The 23,356-nt window shown below is 46.4% G+C and overlaps 2 protein-coding genes across 2 annotated transcripts in view; both read right to left on the bottom strand.

The window, feature by feature from the left end:
- Positions 1–1,177: 1,177 nt before the first annotated feature.
- Positions 1,178–12,624, bottom strand: LOC142365601 (asparagine--tRNA ligase, cytoplasmic). The gene is made up of 15 exons (XM_075446523.1): positions 12,548–12,624; positions 12,019–12,101; positions 11,391–11,456; positions 11,191–11,283; positions 10,671–10,760; positions 9,314–9,392; positions 8,263–8,333; positions 7,895–7,981; positions 6,879–7,100; positions 6,292–6,491; positions 5,702–5,837; positions 4,556–4,669; positions 4,067–4,198; positions 3,313–3,444; positions 1,178–2,695 (listed from the first exon to the last, which is right to left on the bottom strand). The coding sequence occupies exons 1-15, from the start codon at positions 12,588–12,590 to the stop codon at positions 2,564–2,566; spliced, it is 1,680 nt and encodes a 559-aa protein (XP_075302638.1). The 5' UTR covers positions 12,591–12,624; the 3' UTR covers positions 1,178–2,563.
- A 2,423-nt stretch (positions 12,625–15,047) lies between these two features.
- The window catches only part of LOC104328497 (phospholipid-transporting ATPase IC), a 35,642-nt gene continuing 27,333 nt past the window's right edge, over positions 15,048–23,356 (bottom strand). The window contains exons 21-28 of the mRNA XM_075446359.1: positions 22,542–22,674; positions 21,103–21,388; positions 20,114–20,337; positions 19,112–19,195; positions 17,908–18,153; positions 17,515–17,653; positions 16,276–16,406; positions 15,048–15,405 (exon numbers count right to left, since the gene is read on the bottom strand). Of these exons, the coding sequence (XP_075302474.1) occupies positions 15,175–15,405; positions 16,276–16,406; positions 17,515–17,653; positions 17,908–18,153; positions 19,112–19,195; positions 20,114–20,337; positions 21,103–21,388; positions 22,542–22,674 (1,474 nt within the window). The 3' untranslated portion in view covers positions 15,048–15,174. The remainder of the gene's footprint in view (positions 15,406–16,275; positions 16,407–17,514; positions 17,654–17,907; positions 18,154–19,111; positions 19,196–20,113; positions 20,338–21,102; positions 21,389–22,541; positions 22,675–23,356) is intronic.

The raw sequence follows: 23,356 nt of genomic DNA, 5'->3' as shown, positions 1-23,356 counted from the left end.
CTTAAGTCCTCAGACCTTCCTCTAGTAGCTCCCCTGACACCAAGGCTTTTAACCTTTACAACGCAGCTCCGCCCTGACAGTTTTAAGGACAGAAAACTGATGGCAAACGAGTGGCAATTATCCAGTAGTATCTTTTCCCAACCTTTCTCCTCCCTTCCCATCACTTCAGGCACTTGAAGGAAGTTTTTTTTCATAAAAAGTCTTGACATGCTCATAAATTCCTCAACATTCTGAATTACAAAAGCCTCCTCAGCTCTCCTCCCGCCCCAAAACACCCAGCCCCCCCAACACTAACAACAACAACAGCATCTCACCACAGCAGAAGCCCAAGGGGTGCGATTACTATTTGGTAGCGTGGTCAACTGTCGGACTGGGGTGACTTTTCCTGTAGCTTGCTGTCAGTAAGTCGTCATGAAAGAAGTAAGAAACTGCGAGCATTTCATTGCAGTCAAGCTCATTAATCTTCCTCCTCTTCCTCTAGCTTATGTACTTAACAGGTATGCAGCAATACCCCAAATCACATGACAGGTACAGTTGACTACACTTTGGCAGACATTTAAAAGCATCTTTTGAGTTCTACGTTCAGACAAAGAACAACCTATCAAAAACATGAGAGAGCGCTGCGTCACGTTACTGTACATGATTTTCTTCTATTGTGGCGACAAAAGGAAAATAGGTGAAAAGAGTGAACTCAAAGAGAGGCGGGTAGGAAAGCAAAGCATCCTAGCAATGCCCGTTTCTTCGAGCATCTTTCAGTCATCCTGACGCAGCCCCCACCCGCCTACCCTTCAAAGGGGCACCCCTCAGGTGGCACAGCAACGCCACAGCGCTGCCCCACAAACCCCAAGACGTTACATCCAGACGCTCAAGAGCTCTGGAAATAACCTCACACCTTCCTTCCAGCTGTATCAGCTGGCGAGGCGGAGATTGACTCTGCTGACAAACCCGGCCCCAGCCAGGAGTCACGGCCTGCTCCCCCTGGAGCTGCTGCCTTGGCAACCAATTACTCAGCGCTGCGTTTCTCCTTTCTCCTCTCCAGGATGTTCCAGCTGGCTGGCTGAGGTGGTCTATCCAAATTATAAAAATCCACACCTTTAAGTTAATGAATGGGGATTTAGTTAAAAAGAAAAAAGCTAGTTCCATTTTTCGGAATGCGTTTACTGCACTTGAAAATTCCCTTTTCCTGTGCTTTTGCCCACATGGGTATTGCCCATGCCAGGACAGACTGTGTGAAGCAAGCGAGCTATAAAAGCCAAGTGGAAGGAAAGAAACAGACATTACAGGTCAAGAACTACTGTCTTGCACGCCAGCTTACGTTGCCATAATTTATTGGTTGCTGATTTAGACCAGTTTATATATGTAACATGCAAGATGAAGAAACCCAGTCATTTACTACAAAAATATGGGTATCACACAGCTCAGCATTCTGTGAATGGCAAATCTGGATCAAGCCTCAGTGCAGGTAGCAAACGATGCACCTACCAATTTATTTTCTTTTTAATCAAAGGAATTGCTTTATTTATGACTAAAAAGCACACAGATGATGCAAGACATTAAATATTTAATTAAACCTATCCGATAACTTGATTACAACCAGAGAAGCTGCTGAGATGCAGTAGCACAAGAGAACATGGAGCCAGCTAGGAAGCATGGAACTGCTCTACTACGAAAACATACCTCAGCATGAAGTGGGAAAGCCCTGCCTGAACTACAATTCTCCCAGAGAGGGCAGCAACCGAGTCAGCACACCATGCTGAAATCCAATTGTATTTCATAGTTACAGGTTCTTTGGGTCTTCAACCAGCCACTTCTGGTTTGAAAGAGACGGCAGAACGTCGATCTGGAAGGCACCACAGACATGCCAGCGCCCATGAGCCAACGGAGCGCTCTGCCAGCACATGCCCTCCTCCACAGGCTGGGTGTGCAGGGACCCACACGCAGCGCACCTCACCACCAGCCTCAGCACTTCTAACCAATAAATAATGCGGGGGGGAAAACCCAAAACTGTCTCTCGCAGTGGAGTTTTGTGCTCTAACACTACACACCTTGCTACTGAATAAGCTCAAACAGAACTTGTTAAAAACAGTAGGAGCTAAAAGAAGTGTAGCGCATGATAGAATTATTCCCATTCTTATACTCTGTTGAGATATTTAGATGATGTCTCTTCATACTCCTGATTTCTCCAACACGAAACCACAAGAGAAAACAGATTAAAATTAAAGCAAATTAGAAAAAAAAACCCCACAACATCAAATGCCCAGCATATTTTCTTTTAGGTCACAGAAATTAAAAGCAGAAGTGTACCTTGGTTTTTAAATGGCAGCTTATCGGGATCTTTGTTTTATGTTTACTTGAGAGCATAAATGCACCTAGGCATTTTTTTCTCAGGCTTCTTCCAGTTAATCAGTAGCATTTACCTTTAAAAAAGGGGTTTGTTTCTTTTCCTTTTCACATCCTAAATTAGTATTTGTATTAGCAACAGGTTGCAGCAAGCCTTGCTCTCGGACAGGCCGCAGTACAGCAGAGTGCACGGTTCCTCCCCCAGCAGTCTGTCGCAGGACGGCTATGGTTTGCAGCGCTGGACAAAGCGCGGGTAGAGACAGACATCCCGGATATGGTGTCTGTTCAGAATCCAGGTTAGGAACCGTTCCAACCCCAAGCCATATCCACCATGAGGGCACGTACCGTATTTTCTCTGTGAAATTAAAGTCAGAGACTAGATGTTACACATTTTCTTGTTATTTATAATTGCAGTAACACCACCAGATAAAAACCAAACCAAATCCTTCCAAGACTATTTTCTGAATGATGAGGACAACAGACTACGCTCTTTCCAGGCACGAGATTTGTGTTTAGTTGTCCTGAGTTTCCCAGGGCAGTGTAAGGACTAGAAGAGGAAAAAGGAAGGTGACAAAGGAAGTCGTAAGGATTCTTCTTCAACGGCCTCCTTTTCTCCTCCCCTTATGCTGGCTAGAGCTCAGCCATTCAGGTCTGTGAAGACCACCCTCTGTTCACTGAACAACAGGGGCTTCACAAGCAGTGCAGAAGGCATGATGAGAGGAACACCCCCGCCCAGACCAGCCTAACGCAGGCGATCTCCTAAGGGCAGCGTGGCACTGCCGCAAACGGCAGGAGCGTTAGCAGAACGGGAACTGTTACCTGTTGCGCTTTGCCAATGGATAAATAACTGTCTACTTCGGGCCACCAAAAATGTGCTTCCAATTTAGACTGCATCATCTTAAGCTCAGTTTAAGAAAAAAAAAAATCAAATATGATCTCTGACAAGCAGCACATCTGCTCTGTTTCACAAACCTGGTCAGTATACCAGTAGTATGGCGTGGGATCAATGCCCTCTCTCTTATAGCCTTCGAGTAGCTCCTCGCTGTCCCAGATACGCATAGAGCCGCCGACAATTTCACCAACATTAGGCATCAACACATCAACCTACAACACACAACACGAGATAAAACTGTTACAATTAAGCTGCCTGCAGGAGGGGGAGGAAAAATGGCTCCAACTTAAAACTGTATTTTCTGTAACACATTTTACCACCTAATTTTAATTGTCCATGACAGGAAGGCAGAGAATACCTTGCAGACCCAACGTGCAGATGAAATAAACTAACTGACGAGGTGCTCTAACTTAATCTCTCATACTCTTGGCCACACCGAACTGTAGAAAACCAAACCAAACGAACAGCACACCACAAAGCCAGAAACCCAGCAGCATTCCTAACTGCCACCGCACTCTTCCCGGCCGCCAGACAGCTCATGGTCAGACAATGTGGCCTCCAAGAAGTCACAGCAGTATCGTCACTAGACCAGCACTTAGACCTGAGGCCTGCGAAGAGCATCCTCACTATGATCTACCGACATTTTGTCAGCACTTCAGAGTTGCTTTGTTTATTTCTATGGGATCAACGAGCCATAACAAGAGACACACAAAACAAAACCTGGTCAAAACTCTCACAGGTTTTCCTGTAGCACTTCTGCATTTTGTGCTCACTCAGACTGACATTCCCCACTCTGTTTCGAAGCCTGCAACACTACACGAAACACCAACTCACAGACTCAGTAAGCCGGGAATCATCATGACAGCGCTGCATGTAGAACGACTTTATCTCTGCAGGAAATCGGCACAACAAGATTGGCTCATTAATGGTGTCTGTCATCAGTCTCTCCGGAGCTTCAGGAATATCCTAAGGTTGAGGAAGACTTTATTAAAATTTAAAACCAAAACCAGTCCAATACCGTGAGTTCCACATGTATCACACCCCAAACAGTTTCAGACCTGTACACGTATCCACACATTCATCCTAATGTATCTAAATTTTTAAAACAAGCTTATCTTAGAACTCCCTTCAACCTAAATGGGACTAGAATTTCACTCCTTACCGGTATAATTCCAAACAAACACGACAGATTCACACAGCAACAGTAAGCCCAACAGCATCATGGTCAAAACACACTGTTCTTCAAGGGACCTACACACCCTGCGTGCAGGGCAGTGGGATTTTGTTTGGGTTTAATTCCTAAAGCGCCTTGGAAAGACTTACTTCTCCAAACTCATAGTGAGTGCCATCTTCCTTCTTCACATCGTGCTCCTTTAACCACTCAATGGCTTCAGTATAGTTCATTCGTCGGAAAGGACGTTTAGGGGGCTCGAAGCCCTGTACATAAGAGTAGACACAAAGACAGTTGCAAGAGTACCATTTTTAAGGAAGAATACTTTTCTAGTTGACCAGCAAGTCCACTTCCAGACTTGAAGCATACACATCACTCTTTCCAGCTCATACAGCAACGAAATATTACTTTAAAAAAAATCATCAAGCTCAGTACTGAAAAGCTAGAACCAAACTGAACCACCTCCCAAGCCCAGCAAAGCTCACAGAACAGATGCTGAAAAAGATGGCAGGAGAGAGAAGAGCGGAAGTATTTTCAGAGCTGTTTCCTTTCCCGCATGGATTCACCGCACACACCGGTGTTCCAAACTGAGCCATCAGCAGCGGTTCCATGCGCAAGGCCACAAAAGAACATTTTTGCTTCCCTGCACACAGAACGGCTTCAGAACTGCCCCTGTGAGGTGGGCTGTGCTGCTGCCATCGCCTGCCTCCTGTGTCTGAGCCGAGATTCAAAACTGAACTTCCCACTGTGTATCAGGAAAACAGGTCAAAATAACAGGGATGACTGAGTTTTGAGAAACGCTAGTGATGGAGATGAAGTTAGCCGTCTCTTAAAGCCATCTTCTTTGCAAAGGCAACAGAAGACAAGAGGTCTCTAACAAACGAAAACAGCTTTACAGAGCTCCACGTTTCAGGGCAGAAAGTAAAACACCAGTTGTTTCATTGCTCCCTTGTGCTCAATCTGTAAGTACCAGCTGATCAATAATACGGGCTCTGGGATAGAGGTTTTATTCCACTGGTACAGTACACACTGCAATAAATCCCAGCACACTGCTGGCTCCTGGAACTTGCCAGCAGGGAGCTTCTTCCCCCACAGCCCCCTGCTTCTGGAAGAGTCATCACCAGCCTTGCAGCGTTTTCATTCTTTTGACGGTATTTGGTGTTTTTCTCATTGTGCCTAACAGTAAGCAAGCAGAGCTCACTGCCATGCCCTGCCCTCCCCAGGCGAACATGCTGATCAGGAAAGGCTACAGATCGTATTTTCTTGGCCATCTGTGGCTGTCCCACACCACTGCTTACCGGGTTTAGGTCATACAGCAAGCTTGATGCAGGTGATTTCAAGACTCTGTCTACCACATCACAAACCAAGCTCTCCAGACGGTCCAACAAATCCTCAAAGCTTATAAAAGGACACTCAGCTTCAATGTGAGTGTACCTGAAACACAAAGTCACACCATTACAAAACCGCACACAAGCAACCAACCCTTAGCTACAACAAAAATCTCATTTAAAAAATCCCCACAACCCAAACCACAAACTTTTGTCCCCTTCTTCATTTCTCCCACTTCTACACCGTAAAGGAAATAAAGCCATTTAAAAAATAAATACAGAAAACAATACGAACTGTACTTTCTAAAAAGACAAAGCTTCCTAAAAATGCATCAGCTCTGTTTCGCCCAGATTGTCCTTCACTGAATGCCAACGTATTATGACCAGCTGGACATTCACCAAGACAAGGTACCACCCCCCAGATATACTTTTGCTCAGTCCTTCCGCATTAGCATTATGCTGTCTGCTCACTGGACGTTATGTCACCCAACTGCCCGCTACTCCTCTGCTTGATAAATTCACTTCTACACAAATAGCAAAGCAGTACACGCTCTCCATACTCTGCCAGGTGCCTGCGGGTCCTCGACTGCTCAGCTCTGTAGGACTGAGCAATACAGAAAACATCTCCTAACGCGGGAATGCAGGTCTCCAGGTAGAGCTGGGACGATTGCGTTAAGTACGCCTCTTCACCAAAATAATCCAGTTTGAATAGGGTTGAGCCTCCCTCCACTTGCGTCTGGACTAAAGTTGGTGGCGTGACCTGTTAAAGAACAGGACTGTCATCACTTGAGTGAAGAACTAAGGACAAAGATGACAACACGTAAGAGCAGCAACGTAGGGCACACTCTTCCAGAACACCATTTACAAAGCATGCACACAACTACTTCAGCCTGGTATCCTTCAGCACGTTAAAAAGAGGTGTGCAGGCTGGCTGTCAATCACGCTGTAACATACCTCAGACCCGTCTACACACCTATGACATCTATGGCTACGAAAGCGATCAATAATGGTTTCCTAAGAATGAGCTTTTCTTTTGCCCCTTTCAGGTCAATTAGAAAGTCCACACAGTTTTTGCAAGAAAAAAAGGCAGCCTTGAACTCAGGACATTAAAGCAGTCACTTGCTGACAAGGGAAAACATGTACTTACTTCATAATACCCGTTGGCAAAGAAATGGTCCCTGAAGGCCTGTACTACCACGGAGCGCACCTTAAAGATTTTGGACATATTCTCCCCTCGAATCATCATATGCCTGTTGTTAAGCTGCACGTCAACCTCTGAATCCTCGTTGAGAAGATTGTCAGCCCCTCCTGCTGGAGCCAGACCAATAAGGTCCCAGTAATCACAGTTCAGCTCGTGGCCTCCTGGAGCCTACCAATTTGAAGAGAAACAGAAATTTCAGGAGTCCACTTTTTGCCCCTTGGATGTCACCATCTGGCATCGTGGCAGAGATGTTAAACCAGTTTATACAAAAGATGCTAAAGCCCTAACTGTGGTATTTTTAAAGTGACTGCTTTGTAACTCAGCCACCCTTCACGCACAGCCGCTTAACATGGCTTTAGCCCTAACCCCAGATCCAGGCAATCTTCCAAACAGTAACAGCGTGCAGATCTAGACTGGCATGAGAGGCACAAGGCATAAGCAGCAGCATATTTTGAGACCTAAATCACACCCGCCCAGTCATTAACCTGAGACCACCATTATAATCAGTTCTACAAAGCAAGGTAAACTGCCCCGTTCCCACAGCTGCCAAGTGCTGGAGGACAGATACGACATGGCTAAGAGCCTACAAACCCACCTTAGTCAAAGAAGAGAGCTAATCCCAAATTCTTAGCCTCACAAAATAAAAGCGATTAAACCTCTTACAGTGAAAATAAAGCTATGTCATTTATTTAACATAATTTTCCACTGTTCTATTCTAGGAAATATCTACGGGACATACCAGTGGAAAAGTGTTTCAGGCAAAGGTGGAACAGTCACCTAGTTCACCTGTCACACACTGAACCGTGGGCGACCGCAGCAGCTCTGGGAGGGGTGCTCTTTTCTTTACGCCAAATTCCCACTGAAATAATCTAAATAACTATTTTCACCTCCGCTCCTCCTTCCATCAGGAAAACCATAAACCGTTACAGAGGAGGAGAACCCCAGAACACTAACTCCCGTACCTGCTTGCCTTCAGGAACAAGGTTCAGGGTACCATACACTGCAACACTGCTCTCCGTGGAGAGAACCAGCCCGTTGTAACACTGGCACTACGGAGAGAAAAAGAGACAAAAGCACAGTTAAGGTAATGTGTTTATTTTTAGTTTTCCTACATCATCTATTGGTGTCACAGACAAGATTAACTCATAGTCACTTCTAAACAGTTCTCATTGAAAAAAAACATCTAGTGGTAGGAGGCACAATTTAACAATAACACAATTAATCAGTAGGTTTAGGAGAACTTCCAGCCGCCTATATAAAAGAAAACCAGATGAGATATGAACACTTTGCTTATTTGAAGACAGAACAGAATTAAATCATCACAACTCACCAGTTCATCTGAAAGGACACACTGAAGAAAACCTGTGCCATCTCTCAAAACAATGAACATCAAATTTTTTCCTAGGCAAAAAGAGAAGAAAAAAACCCAGACAGCCTCAGCTTTAGTCACCGATCCATTTAAGCAGACTCACTCCCAAGACCTGTTAAGCACTGACGTGCAGATTATTAACCAAGGACTGTGATCACATTCTTCCATTTCAAAGACCGAAGCTGCCCCAGGTAAGCACTGAAGCATAAGCAGAGTCACAGGAGCCTTTCACAGAGCTGTACAGGCATCGGGAGCAAAGCCTGCTCCAGCCTCCAACAGGGCTGGGACTGCACCGCCACGCCACGGCCTCCGATGCCCCTCCGAGGGACTACAGGTCCGGCTGCAGAAATGCCGAATGCACAGGCCCAGGGTACGCCTAACACGGACAGAGTGACGTCACGCTGGTCACCCACCTCCCCACAAAAGTATCTTCTTACAAAAATCATTTGCTGGAAACTGCTCACGATACCCAGATCCACAACCGCTTTGTCACGTCCCGCAGCGGTAATTTGAACAAATACTCGTGGAGTCAGAACCACCTCTGCCACGCGCTTCCACGCCCCGACCGATGCCACCTTGCTGCCTACAACACCAGCCATTCTGACAGCGAGTATTACTTGCTGGACTTGTTTTACATGAAGTAATGCTACTTCACGTAGCTTTAACATTCCCACTTTCGATTTCACTACGAGCAGATGCTGGTTGGCTCCTCAGTCTGCAGGAACAGTTTGAAAGACAAAACAAGTCTTTCGAAGAAATTCTGCAGGACTGTCCTCCAAACTGAAAATCCCACAAGATTCCAACTACGATACATCTATATGCTCACACATCAGCAGAATTTTCAGTGTTGTAGTGACCACTGCGAAAAACCAAAGAGGACATCTAACTAACGGTTTAACAATTTCAGAAGAGGTGCCCTCGGATTCACTGTAAGTGCCCAAAGTTTGAAGGCTGCTGAATTTGCTCCATCTCTCTGCACAGGTTCAATAACCTCCGAATGCTTTTGGTTTACCTTGCCTCCGTAATCTGTGGATCCAGCCATAAATCTTCACTCTCTGGCCTCTGTAAGCCTCTAGAGCGTCAATCTTTACCTGTACACCAGGGAATAAAAGCAATCAAACAGAGAAATGAGTTACCATTTAGATGGTGTTTTCCACACAGTTACTTAGAATATAAGTGGATATGACATCCCCCTCCCCCAAACGGCTCCTCCCAGCAGCACCCGAAGCAAAGTTCCACCCAGGGTACAAGCACAGCTGTCAATACAGAACAGCTGGTTAGTAAGGAAAGAGTATTTCACTCAGTAGTTATATCACAAGCAGTATGCTCAGACAGCATTTCCAGATTTCATATTGAGTCCTATCTATTTAGCAGGCTTGCTCTGCAATGTGGAAACTAAGGACTGTAACAGTTTTTAAAGAAGCTCACCTTGCATTTGACCAAAGAAGTGAGAACATGTAACAGCCCACACCTTAAGACCAGAGTTCTTGGAAACTACTGGAAATCCAATGTGCACTAAGTCACCAGCAAACTTGGAAAGCATGCCTCAGACACATTTTCCGGCACTCCGAATGCACTCTGGACTAATCTCTAAAGACATTCCATAGAGGAGCTCAGTTAGCAGGCACAGAAGCAGAGGACCCTGACGCGACGCAGGCACACGCAGACACGCAGCTGAGGTACTGACACCGCTCCAGTCACAACGATTCACCCAGCAGGCACTGTCAGAACGGGTCACGCCTCAGGCGGCTCGGGACTCAGTGCACCGCTCCCGAAGAGACCGATGCCAGCACAGCTGGGCCCGGCGGCCCCTGTCCCAAAGAGCAGCCGTGAGAGTGCAGGGCTCCAAACAAAACCACCTCCTACACACGCGCACGGAAACCCCTTCGGCACAGGGTCTACCCAAAAACCCGCCACAGAGTGGCGTATGTAACATCTGCTGACTAAGCTAAGGACTGCAACAAATCCAGGAGGACTCTACAAACAGCCAAATAAGAACACGGCTCATTAACTTAAATTACTTCCTCTAATCAGCACTGTTTCTTCACTCTCCACCACTACAGTAATCAAGCAAAGCAAAACTAGCGAACTTTCTCAAACAGAAGGATGGTCTCTGCCAGCAGACAGACACAGAGAAGTCCGATGCGTGAACTAAGAAGGTTCAGATACCCATCCAGTGCACGAGGAAGACCACAGTCTATACACCAGAGGACACAGATAACTCGAAAAACAAAGTTACATTTACGGACAGCAAAAAGACAGTGGCCTTCAACAGCTGCCAGAGCCACACAGCAGAGACAGACGCAGCCTCTGTGCAGGCAAGACGCCGTAACACAGGCCACTTCTGAGGCGCGTTGGATCTTACTCACACATTTTGGCTCTGGAAGACTAGGATCGTTCTTGATAACAACTTTCTTAGCTTCCTCCAGGTTCTTCTCTCTTCTCAAGAGATCTTCGGCCTGGTTTTTTTAAAAAAAATGTATTAAATAGCTGTAAGCAGGCTTTGCAAGGTTCCCACTCTTTACTTTAGACTACAACGTATACTTATAGACAGAGACGTCATAAAAGCCTTGATATTGCCCTGCTGGGGCCTAACCATGCCCTAATTCAAGACCAGGATGAGAAACCATGCACAGATGCATTTCACATTTTTTCCAGAAAGTCTAAAGGCAACAGACTGCAATTTTTCAAAACTCCCCCTATTTTCAGCCATGTGCTTGCCCTAATCGAAGCAAACGCAAGCTGTGAATAGCGTACGTGTCAAACAATGACACAGATGAAGAACAAACAGAAGCTCTTTTGGAGGGGCTGAAACAACAGCAACACTGTTTCACGTTTTTGGAAATGAAATGTGGTACGCTCCTCCACCCTGGCACACCTGCAACCCACCTCCTTCTTCTCCTTAGCTTCATTCTTCATTTGCTCCCTGTGCCACAGCTTTTTGACATTTTTCATCTGTGACTTTGAAATAATGGCCCATCTCTGAATCAGTCCAAGGAGAGAGCAGAAGATAAAAGATGACATTTGTATCCCTTCACACAAAGAAGCATAAAAATAATTTCTACTAGGAAGTTCTAATGCTACAGCACCTCATTTTCTTTTTGTGAATCCACATAAATAGTAGGAAATGGTTCCTTTCCTGCTGTCATCAAAGCCTGAAAAGGGGGAGAACATAACAGAATCAGCACTGCAAGCGAACTAAAGCCATCCTTAAAGAGACGGAGCAGGCATCCTGCTTCTGAGGCTTGTGGTCAGAGTTGCAAAGACAGGTATCAAATTTACATTTATAGCAGCCTGCCAGTGCCAGGAGGGGCCGACAGGAGGAAGGAGAGGCACTGTTCACAAGGGTGTGTAGGGATAGGACAAGGGGGAATGGCTGTAAGATAAAAGAGGGCAGATTTAGATGAGATATTAGGAGGAAATTCTTCCCCATGAGGGTGGTGAAACCCTGGCCCAGGCTGCCCAGAGAAGCTGTGGCTGCCCCCTCCCTGGTAGGGTTCAAGGGGTTCAACCTGGGTTGGATGGAGCTCTGAGCAACCTGGTCTGGTGGAAGATGTCCCTGCTGATGGCAGGGGGGTTGGAACCAGATGATCTTTAAGGTCCCTTCCAACCCAAACCATTCTGTGATTTCATGATTCTATAAATACCAGGCCAACCACTTGCCCTAAAGCACAGTCCACGTTCTTCAAACAAACAGCAGGCATTTTCCGCAGTTACCTTTAAAGCAGTCTTGAACGGTTTCTTTTGTGTCCCATCACCAGTGGAATCGTTGCCCTCTCGCTCGGAAACATACAGCTCTTCTGCAATACATGGCAAATACAGGCAATTACTCAAAAAAAAATATATATTATCAACTATGGAAATGGTCAGGAAGAAACTGGACACGCAGAAACACGTAAAATCTCCACAGCTACCAGCGGCAACAAACCTTCGAAAGCCGCAGCGGCTCGGCCCGGGCAGGAACCCTCCCACGTCCTCCCTTCCAGCCGCAGCCCAGGCAGCGAAGGCGTCCCGTCCCGCCCCGTCCCGCCTCACCCACCCCTCAGGGCCCCGACGCGGGACCGCGGGGAGCGCCCAGCCCAATCCCCCGCCGCCCGCACGCCGGCTGCGGGACGCGAACCCACCGGGCTGCGGCGTGCCGGGGCCGGGCAGGCGAGGCCCCCGCGCCGGGCCCAGGCGCCCCGCCACCCTCCGCCCTCCCGGGGCCGCCCGCCCCGGCGCCCCCGGGCCCGGCCCAAGGCCTCACCCAGGACGAGCCCCGCCGTCCGCCCCAGCACCTCGCCCGCCATGGCCGCGCCCGCCCCGCCGCAGCCGCCCGCCGGAAGCGCCCTCCCCCGCTTCCGCCGCGCTGAGCCAATCCGCCGCCGCCTTGCGTCAGCCGCGCGCCCCGCCCCGCCCCGCGCAGCGGCACGGGCACGGGCACTGGCACGGGCACGGCTGTTCCGGAGAAGCTCGAGGCGGGGGGCGGCCACGGGCCCGCGCTGCAGCCCCGGGCCCTGGTGCTGGGGCTTGCCCGGGCGGCGCCGGTGCTGGTGCCGGGGCGGCCCCTGCTCCCCGCCCAGCTGCCTGGCGGCTGGGCCCCGGCCGGAGCTCAGTGTCCAGGACCAGGGCGGCTCTGCGGCCCCTCTCCCTGGAAGCGAGAGGGCCGGAGCCGCCTCTGGTTATTTATTAATTACACGGACAGCGACATCGAGTGTACCCTCAGCAAGTGTGCAGATGCCACCAAGCTGAGTGGTACGGTTGAGACAGCAGAAGGACGGGATGCCATCCAGAGGGACCTGGACAAGCTGGAGGGGGTGGGCCTGTGTGAACCTCATGAGGTTCAACAAGGCCAAGTGCAAGGTCCTGCACCTGGGTCGGGGTAATCCCCGCTATCAATACAGGCTGGGGGATGAAAGGATCAAGAGCAGCCCTGCCGAGAGGGACTTGGGGACACTGACAGACGAAAGGCTGGACGTGAGCCGGCAATGTGTGCTGGCAGCCCAGAGGGCCAACCGTGTCCTGGGCTGCATCAGCAGAAGCGTGGCCAGCAGGGCGAGAGAGGTGATTCTGCCCCTCTACTCTGCTCTGGTGAGACCTCACCTGGAGTCCTGCGTTCAGCTCTGGAGCCCTCAGCACAAGGACATGGAGCTGTTGGAGGGGGTCCAAAGGAGGGCTACAAAAATGGTCCGAGGGCTGGAGCACCTCTCCTATGAGGACAGGCTGAGAGAGTTGGGCTTGTTCAGCCTGGAGAAGAGAAGGCTGCGGGGAGACCTGATTGCAGCCTTTCAGTACTTAAAGGGAGACTATAGGAAAGATGGGGACAATCTTTTTAGTAGAGACAGCAGTGACAGGACGAGGGGTAATGGTTTTAAACTAAAACAGGGTAGGTTTAGGCTGGATATAAGGAAGAAATTCTTTACAATGAGGGTGGTGAAACACTGGAACGGGTTGCCCAGAGAGGTAGTGGGGCCCCATCCCTGGAAACATTCAAGACCAGGTTGGACAGGGCTCTGAGCAACCTGAGTTAGCAGTGTCCCTGCTCACTGCGGGGGGGTTGGACTAGATGAGCTCTAGGGGTCCCTTCCGACCCAAAACTTTCTGTGATTCTATGATTCATATTGCACGCGGCAGGTGGAGGCAGCACCTCTGCCCCCCCGGGAGGGGTTCGCTCCCGGGCCTGCCTCGCTGCTCGCACGCTTCTCACCCACACGCCCAGGAGAAGAGAAGCTGTAAACTTCAAAGATTTATTTGCATTGAAGTCCATTAAACAAGAGCTGTACATGATGATTTTCACTATGAAACCATTTCAGTAATCAGCGTTAATCCGGGAGTCGGAAGGAGATAAAGGTGGAATATTCACACCTCAGCTTGAAGGGCAGGAGTATGCGCCCAGGGAAAGTCATAAAAACACTTTTTACACTCCGAGAGTTGCCTCACGAGCAAGTGAAATGCATTCCGTCTAAAAGCGACTGTTTTGTAGCCATCCGTTATCGACTGCCGTGTCTAAAAGCGAAATGACCAAACTGGTGGCAGCTCAGAGGCAGCTTTCCAGAGATCAGACACCTCTGTGCACACACACTGCAGCGCCAGGCAGAAACCCCTCCCAGAGCTGGACAGAGAGACAGGCGGAGAAGCAAAGAGCAAGTGAGAAACACCCCTCCGATTACTGACTCGGAGCTCTGCGTGCCAGGGAAATCAAGGAAGTGGCTGCGAGAGGAATCATGGCGTATCGCTCCTACTAACGAGATGCAAAGAGCTGTCTCTCGATTTAGTGCAGCAAGCTGCAGTCAACTGTTGAAGAAAGAGAAAGAAACAGAACCCCCACCTGTAAATGTCAGAATTCCTAGTAAAACCTGACCCAGACCACAGCGGACCAGCAGACAGATCTCCATCTCAGCCACACAAGCGTAGATGAGGACACCCAGGGCCCTCTCAGAAGAGTGACCGTCTGATTTGCCATTAGGCCTCTGCAATTTAATGAAATGGTGCACACAAGGTAACTGCTACCTAGCAGTTTGCTTTCCAAGGCAAAATATGAAATGTAGCTGCAGTTTTATACCAACATATTTTTAAAATGTGAATAAAGTTTGCAATTCCAGGCATCACTAAAAAAACAAACAAAAAAAAAAAAAAAAAAAAATCAGCAGTGCTGGGTTTTCATACCCTAGCACACGTCTCCTTCACTTTCACATTGCACAAGGATCAGCAGCTCCGCAGAGAACTCTTGGCCTTTCTGTGTTTCCAGTAGTCTAAAACCAGGACGTTCTGTGATAAAACAAAAATCTTCAAATCCTTATGCCATTTGGTTAAAAAAATATCCTGAGTTTGTTTAAAAAAAATTTTTTTTGTGCAGTCATTGGGATAAAAATCTTCTCCCCCAGATGCAGTAAATCAGCTTGTTCCACGAGCACCTCTGAGTTCCGTCACGCCGTTGCCTAGGACTGCATCTAAAGGAGCCCGCTTCTTCCGTATGCTGCGTCCGGAAGCGATGAGATCAGCGTAGCCCCGTTGATGGGAGAAAGCGTAAGCAGAACGACGGCCAGACACCCCGCGGCGAAAAGCACTCTGCCTTCGCTTCCACTGTTGTTCTTCGGCCACGTACTTCTTGCAGTTCTTCTGAATCTTCATGCATGCAAAGACAGGTCAGTTTATGGCTTACAAGGGAAAACAGCTTCTTTGCATTTATTATCTGGGGAAATAACCTGATACTTTTTTACATCCTGAACTGCTTAACAGGAAAGTTCTCTTGTTTCAACTTGATTTTGTTAGAAGCAAGAATATATGCAGTCACACATGACCATTTCAGGAAGACTTACTGTATTCTTTTGAACTTCATTATTTTCATTTATCTCTAAATGCCTTTCACTGAAGTGGACTGAGGGTATGTGATTGAAAGCTATTCCTGTGTTCTCATGCTGACATTTCTTTAATACCTTTTTAAACAAGACTACTGCAATTTTAACTATTTTCATACCCATCTGCTATCTGCCAGCTCAAGGCAAAACAGAAGCAAACAAACCCTGTCCACTATACTGACACATATCAATGGAGCTCCGACGCAGCTCAAATAAAAACCCAAGTCAGGCCATCAGCAGCTTCAGAGTAGGTTTCTGTGGTTTTGCAAAGTCAAGTGCTCAGCCAAGACAAACGATGAAGTAGCCCACACTGAACTGCGTGCTGAGCTTGCACACATACCTCTGCATCCCACAGAAGCACACAAGGACAGTACTGGGAAGTAAGAACACTTCAAAGTGACACTCTGCCTTGGATGGCACAACGTCACAGCGCCTGTCGTCACCCAGCGAGAAGGCAGGCTCGCCCGGCCTTTGGGAAGCCCCGCTGCCACCCTCCCCGCCCACGGGACCTGAGCCCCATCTCGTGCAGCTCTCCCTGGGGCACAGCCACTTACTGATCTCCAATATTAGCACCAATACCGACTCCTGTAAGTAAATACATGCCAAATTAACTGAAATAGCGTACGACTTTACTCACTCTGTCACTTTCCGAAGGCCAGACTGTCATTGATAAGAAACGCTGTGCCACCACAGGAAGTAAGCAAATAGCAATTGCTAAAATCATGGTCAGCCAGAGGTACGGTTGTCTCAGAGCATTTGGAGCAGTTCCTAGGAATAAAAAGAGCAAAAATTAGTTTATGACACGATCAAGTAAACTAGTTATAAAACACGAATAAGATGCTAGAAGCCACAGCTTCTTTCCTGAGGACCTAACATTCAGGTTCTCTGTTGCATATCACATCATCAAGCTTTTATTCAGAGACTCTACTCTGAAGAGAGCACAACAGGAAAGAATATCATAAAGCACTTCTATTACAACATATCCATATTAATGTCAAAGCCATTTTAAGAGTTAAGAGAGGCTGCAAGACAAACGCTTGGCTGACACGCATGGCTTTTGTCCTGCTTCAACGCACGCAAAGCAAGAAAAAGTCCTCCACGTATCGTCAGTATATATGTGGTCTAGAAAGCAAGTGATATTTAGTAGCCAAACACCAATCTCATGGAGATTCTATCAAACTAAGTAGCAATCATACCTTTTACAAACTTCTGAAATGTATAAAGTATTCAGGTAGAAGCAAGTTATAGAAGTAGTCTAAAACATTACTAAAGGTCAGAAGAAAAACATGCTAGAGGCAACTACCCTTTTTCAGCTGGGTTCAGCTTAAGGAGGAGTACGTAAAATTGAGGGGGTTTGTTATTTTGGGGGGGGGATATTTAGATCCAAGGCAACATACGAATCATTTGTCACTAGGAAAATTAGGAAGCACAGTTCTCCTCAGAAAAACATTTCCAGCTGGCTGCTACTTCTATCTCCCTGGACTTCCAGCAAAATTCCAAGGAGCTGCTAACAGCATTTGGCTCTGTCTTACTCTGGGGTTTCACAGAGCAACTTGGCGGACGCATAACCTGCCAGATCATCGCATTCCCTTTATTTTAAGCTGCGCTACCAATTTTAGCTTAGTTTTCATTTACACACACCTGCTGCTGGGCAACATCAAGTTCCAGCCCATTTTCCTTGAAAGAAAAGAAATACTCCAATAAAGCAACCTGGCCCCAAACATTAACAAAACCCTTCCCTGGAAGTGAAGTAGTTTTTGACATCACTTCCTTTCACAGGCATCAGGTTCACACCACGACATTTTGGCCGTAGTTCTGCTCAAGTTACAAAGTTCCGGTGCGAGACAGGAACAAGACACAGAACACAGGGACTGACCTGTGAACTGAAAGCCAGAAGGAAAGAGAACATGGATTCCAGCACTGTGGAAGTCAAATGTGATACCGAAGTAAAGTGCAATGCTCCCAAATATTGAAAAAGCATTAACAAAAGTCCAGTAAGATGTATCCAAGCCAATCTGAAAGCAAACAAAAGCTCCAAATTAGTTTATTAATTCAAAATAATACCAACTAGTCTGAAGACTGACAGCATTTTGGTGAAGTCATCTCTAATCCAGTTACACGTCAGTCAGGGAGAGATCATCAACGGAGAAGAGAGAAGGCAAAAAGGGGGAGCTTTTTGCATATTGTTATGTTCTTAGTAAACAAGTTTAGAAACATAACCGGAAGGTGTTTTCAGAGCAACAGAGATCAAGAAGCTAAGCTTACTTGCCTGAAAATTGACGATAAATATAAGAGAAGATGCTGCTGTGACAGCAAATGACTGATAATCTGAAGGTGCTTCTCCATCTTGTCCCATAGTTTTAAGGTAAGCTCCATATGGTATGAAGAAAATTATCAACGAAGTTATAGCTCCATGAAGCAAACTTAAAAAGAATTTCTTGTAGTTAAAAAGTAAATCTTTCTGTCCCAAAACATACAGTCTAGGGAACCGAAGACTCAATTTGTCGCTCACATCCTTAATAAAGGAGAAAAATAAAAAAAAAAAAACTGCTGCAATTTTTTGTTCTCAGTGTAAGCTCTGAAGAGTAAGAAGCTCAACTATACAACGTTCCAAAGGAAATGGCGGATTTCTTTTCCCTTTGCAAATAGCAGGGTGGGCAGCAGACTTTCCACAGAGTAACGCATGCAGCTAGGAAGAACTAAGTCTGGAGGACATCTCTCTAAGCTATTGCATATCCCGTTTCCAGGCTTCTAGATTTTTAGCCCATTATTTGCCAGGCCAAGAACGTCCACAGCTGCACAGCTCTTTACAGCTATGTATTGTGTTGAGTCCTTTCCCTACACGGTCCCTAAGCAGGAGAACGGGGCCATCATTGCTTGCCCTGACTTTAAGTCTCTAACATTTACTCAGCTGAGTGCTTAATTTGGAACTAAATTTGTTTCTCCACTTTTATCACAAAAGAAAGCAGAAACATTGATTTGCCTAATCAGCAGGTAAGCCTTGTATGGAAAAACAAGCAGAGAAGGCCAAAAGCACTTGTCTCACTGAATTAAAACAAATGCCACACACCAAGACTTCCTGTTAAATACAGTCATTCAAAATTGTGCAGCCCCTCCACCTTCAGCTCAGATGGGTAAGCAAGGAATATCTTTTCCAGTAACAAAGCTGCCCGTTGCTGTGCTGTGGAAATGACGTTATGGCATAGCAGGCACTTAGAAACATTTTTAACAAACATTATTAGCACTAAAGATCTCTGACCTGACCAACTTTGGCTATTTCAGAAACCCTCTCCTCACTGTCTCTTGTTACCTCACATACTGGGAAGAGGAATACATTTTTAAAAACCTAAAAAACAACACGCCCCGCCCCCCTAATGCCTTGCACATACAACAAGGCAACCAGTTTCAGTGTAATTAAAGACTTCATGTTAGACGCCTTTGCATTCATCTGTTGTTAACAACATAGAGAGTACCTGGTCCAGCAAGCCAACTAGCAGAACCGGGAGACTAGAATACAGTACGTTGTACAGCGTGATGAACCAGTCTTCATATGCTGTCTGCAAGAAGAGGAGGAATCTCAGTAGTTAATGATTTCTTTTGAATTACATCTTTTCCTTCCAATTCCTGAGAAAATTCACACATGCTCTACTACAGCATTAAATTAGCTTTCTCAGTGTTTACCCAAAAGGCAAGCAGCACCTTCGCTCAAAGCTCTGTTGAAACTATTTTTAGCCTGTATTAAGCTGCCCAACTCCTTATAAACCATCGGCATTACCTGACCTGAAACACTATCAAAACGAACACCTTGCACCAGGTGGCAGTCTGATTTACAGCTGCACTTGCGATGAGCACTTGGCACCTCACATACAAGCTTGGGATCCCTGGTTTCTTTTTATGTTCTTTTTTCACTCTGTCCGAGGCACCCACAGTTTCCATCACAGCAAACAGCATTAGCCTCAGGCAGGGCTGCCTGTCTGTAACTGTGGCCCTGACTCTCCACGCAATGACATCTGCCTGTCTTGTGGTTATGCCCCTGGAGACACAGCTCAACTATTAAAGTCCTTTCAATCCTATGTGAACTTCAAACACTGCCAGTTACAACAAGCATGTTTCAAGCCATTTTAGCCAGCAGTTCAGGACGAAAAATTTGGGGTTTGGTTTCCTATTGATGCACCGTCTCACTTCACCTAGGAGTATCTTAAGTAGCAGGGTTGGGAAAGGTCTCCCAAACTGCTATATAACAATCTCTTCCTCCCTTCCTCTCTGTATAACCATGATACTGGCTTTAGCGTTTTGACATCATAACCAACTGCTTAGCTTGCAACTAACTAGCTTAGCAGTTATCACTTATTCTCCTGCAGAAATTATTGATGATAACTTCAGATTCCCATCACTTCCCAGGTTCAGCCTTTGCTGTGCTGCGCTGACAAAAAGGAAGATCTGCTTGTTAATATTACACGAGCGTGCCTTCTTACCTGGGCAGAAAAGCCATTAAAGAATGAATACCAGATGTGGACTAGTGTAAAAGCAAAGTTTTTGTAGAAAAAATATCTCAAGAACTTGCACATCCTAATGTAAGACCATCGTCCGTGGACCAGCAGCAGTCTCTGGAGGTAGCGGAATTGCCCAAAAGAGTAGTCACTTGACATGACGGCTTGCATCCCTTCTTGGCCACTGATTCCAACTCCAATGTGGGCAGCTAAGTTAATGAAACAAACACCACACACTACATTGAACAAAGGGAGAGGAACAACACGACTGAGGGCAAGCCTTCTACCAGTTCCTATTCTCTGCTTCAGGTTCTTCTGCCCTATTTTATTTCTGCATACAGCACAAAGGCTGCATTAACAGCTAACACAACAGCACACAGGCCCTTCCTCGCCCCGCTATTTACTGCTCATGTCTCCGCCGTTGCTTGGATTCTCTCTCAGTGCTTGTTCCATCCGAATGGACACTGGGCAGTTTGACCAAGGGAGAACTGAGCAATGAGACAGAGCAAGCAAACCCCTGAACAGACTGGCCAGGCAGTTTACAAATGCACTCCTAACATAGACCATACCCCAGAAGTTTCTTTCTCAGTGGGATGTCTCACGAAGCGGTCCGAAGAGCACCAGTTGCAATACAGCATGGCTAATGCCTCCAAGCAAGGGGCAGCTAAGCCATTGCTGGGTTCTTTATATTATACTTCTGTAACCCACAACATGATAACAGATATAATTCAAGTCCCTTCTCAGGGAATATTTACACAAAGAGCTAATATGTATCAGCAAAACCCACTAACCATTTCATAGAGTGCCTCGGAAAGGGAAAGCACAGGCATAGAAGCTAACAAAACTCAAGTAACATTAACATGGGCAATGAAATAGGTGGTAGAGTCTTCTGAACAAAGAGCAATAGTGAAGAGACTGCAGAGAATGCCCAGAAGAGGTCCTTCCTACTCAGAGAAGTCTTACAGCTGCCTTACTTTTAATCATGTTTACATCATTGGCACCGTCCCCAATAGCCAGAGTAATAGCTTTCTTGTATCTCTTCACAAGCTCGACCACCATGGCTTTCTGCTTTGGAGTCACTCGACAGCAGATCACAGCCCTGCATTCACAGGCCAGATCAACAAAGTTCTGCTGCTGCTGCTCTTTGTAAGCTTCAGCCCTTCTCCTCTTCTCAGCTTGCTTCTTCTTCTCTTCTGCTGTTCTGGGGAATTTCAGTTTAAGTTTCTTTTTCTTCTTTTTCTTCTCTAGCAGGATTTCATTCTGTGTAACAAAAAATATTTTACGTTCCCTTCTACACTATTTCAAGTATTTCCAAGTACTGCCTATACAACACATTTAACTTTGTTACGTTCCCATCACCCATTTATAGCATTTTAATAAAATGCTCATGCAGAGGAGTGAACAAAGAGCCACAGAAACAATGAAAAGAACATACATGGTGAGATTAACAAAAGCAAAATGCTTGTATTTAGTGTCACAGCACCTCTTGCAGAGTTTAAAGGGATATTTCTTCTGACGGGAACTAATTCCCTTTTGAAAACATTCTGGCATTTAAACTTCCCTCTCTGCTATTTCCCCGTGTCCTAAAGGACCATGCCCAACACATGTGGAAGTGTCCTGTAAATACCTGGGTTAGCTCTGGGGCCGTTCAGCTCGAGTAGCGGGTAACAGAGACCCGCAATTTTATCTGATGCTCCTGCTAGATTACCTTTAGGCATCCCCAGCTTGCTTCACATGCCTTAGACACAGATGTGCATTTCTTTACACAACATCAAGGTTTAGGGCTGGAATGCTGAAACATTGCAGATGGTCCTTCGCTGTTCACTGGGCTTTCTCCTTTGCAGGTGTCTGTAAGAACAGCCTGCCAACAGGGTGGGCAGCAGTCACTGAATTACTGCTAGCCACCTCTCTGCTAAAAGCTCTTTCCTGCTGTCTAAGCTCCTGTGAGAACACTATATTGCAGGACTGAGCAGGAAGCTTGTCTTTTGTTTCTATCCTTTCACTCCCGTCTCTCACTTTAAGCACAATTTCTATGCCTATACTAGAGCCATACATCCTGTAGTGCTGGCAGTCATCTCCTCCTCATTTCTTTTTCCTCCCCTCATGGAGAATAAACACCCTGAAAATCAGACTGTGCTTTTGTAGAGGCTTGGCTTTACTTTGATGGCAGCTTCCAGGGTGATTTGAAAGGCCCAAGACGTTCCTTGAGCACTACATTCAACCTTCAAAACCAAAATGATTGCTGAACATGAATATCAAACACTTGCGTTCAACTGGTGGCACAACGGCCAAATAATTTTCATTAACTGGTTTAGCAAAACAGACAAATGAACAGAGTCCTCAGTGAAGGACACTGTGACTTGGCGGTATCCCCAACATCTCAAATACACAGGCAAACTTCTTTCGTACATACCAACCAGGAGCCAGTGATTATTAAAGCACAATCTCTACTACCCTGAAAGAAGGGCTCCTTCATTCTTAGGGAGGAATGTATACTTGATCCAGCTCTGTTCCTCTGGTTTTCCAACCTAGTTTGAAGAAGAGCACTGGAAAGAGAGGTGGACACTATTACAGAAAAATTGAGTATAACCTTTAAGCTAGATCAGGCCTAGATTGAAAGTCTGCAGGAAAGAAATGCAGTATATCCTGCAAGGACTCTCTGTGCCATATATTAAGTGATGTTCTAGGCAGTGCTAGAGCAACAGCGAAAGGAGGACCACACTGGTTTGATATCCTTGCTGTTTTGCAAATAAGGAAAAATGACTCAGGAATAGTTGTGACACTGTTTCAAGGCCCTAGTTCTTCTCCCAGCCCCATTTTGTTTTTCCTTGGGTCTAACCATTTCGACAAATTCTTTATGACTAAGTGCTGAATACCTTGTTTTTAGTCTGTACTGCATATAGGAGCATGGGCTGGGGTGGAAAACCAGCTGGGGCAATGCTGGAGTTCAGGGACAGGTAGCAAGAGCAAAACCCAGTAACTACTCAAGGTTTGGACTAGGGAGAGACCTGCTTAGCCCACTGCAGGTGGGCTCCAGACTTGTCTGAAGTACAAGACGAATTTAATGTCGACAGTTGTTGACCTAGAACATATAACCTCCTGCAAATAAGGTATCACCACCTCTACCCACAATTAAGAGGCTGTCTTGTAAAATTACAATTCCATAAAAAGCAAAGAAACAGACAAAGTACAGCCGAAAAACTGCCCAGAAATACTGTTCTGTCATTG

This window comes from Opisthocomus hoazin, chromosome W (assembly GCF_030867145.1).
Source record: "Opisthocomus hoazin isolate bOpiHoa1 chromosome W, bOpiHoa1.hap1, whole genome shotgun sequence".
NCBI classification, from domain to species: domain Eukaryota; kingdom Metazoa; phylum Chordata; class Aves; order Opisthocomiformes; family Opisthocomidae; genus Opisthocomus; species Opisthocomus hoazin.
Note: the sequence above shows the minus strand (reverse complement) of the source record. Positions and strands in the feature narration are given on the sequence as shown.

What these genes read in the sequence shown, in the direction of transcription:
- LOC142365601 (XM_075446523.1), bottom strand. Translation starts at nt 12,590, where the DNA reads ATGGCGGGCGAGGTGCTGGGGCGGACGGCGGGGCTCGTCCTGG. An exon ending in GTCTTCCAGAGCCAAAATGT is followed by an intron (nt 9,393 to 10,670) that starts GTGAGTAAGATC and finishes CCTGGTGTACAG; the next exon opens with GTAAAGATTGACGCTCTAGA. An exon ending in ATTCCCGGCTTACTGAGTCT is followed by an intron (nt 3,445 to 4,066) that starts GTGAGTTGGTGT and finishes TGTGTGTTGTAG; the next exon opens with GTTGATGTGTTGATGCCTAA.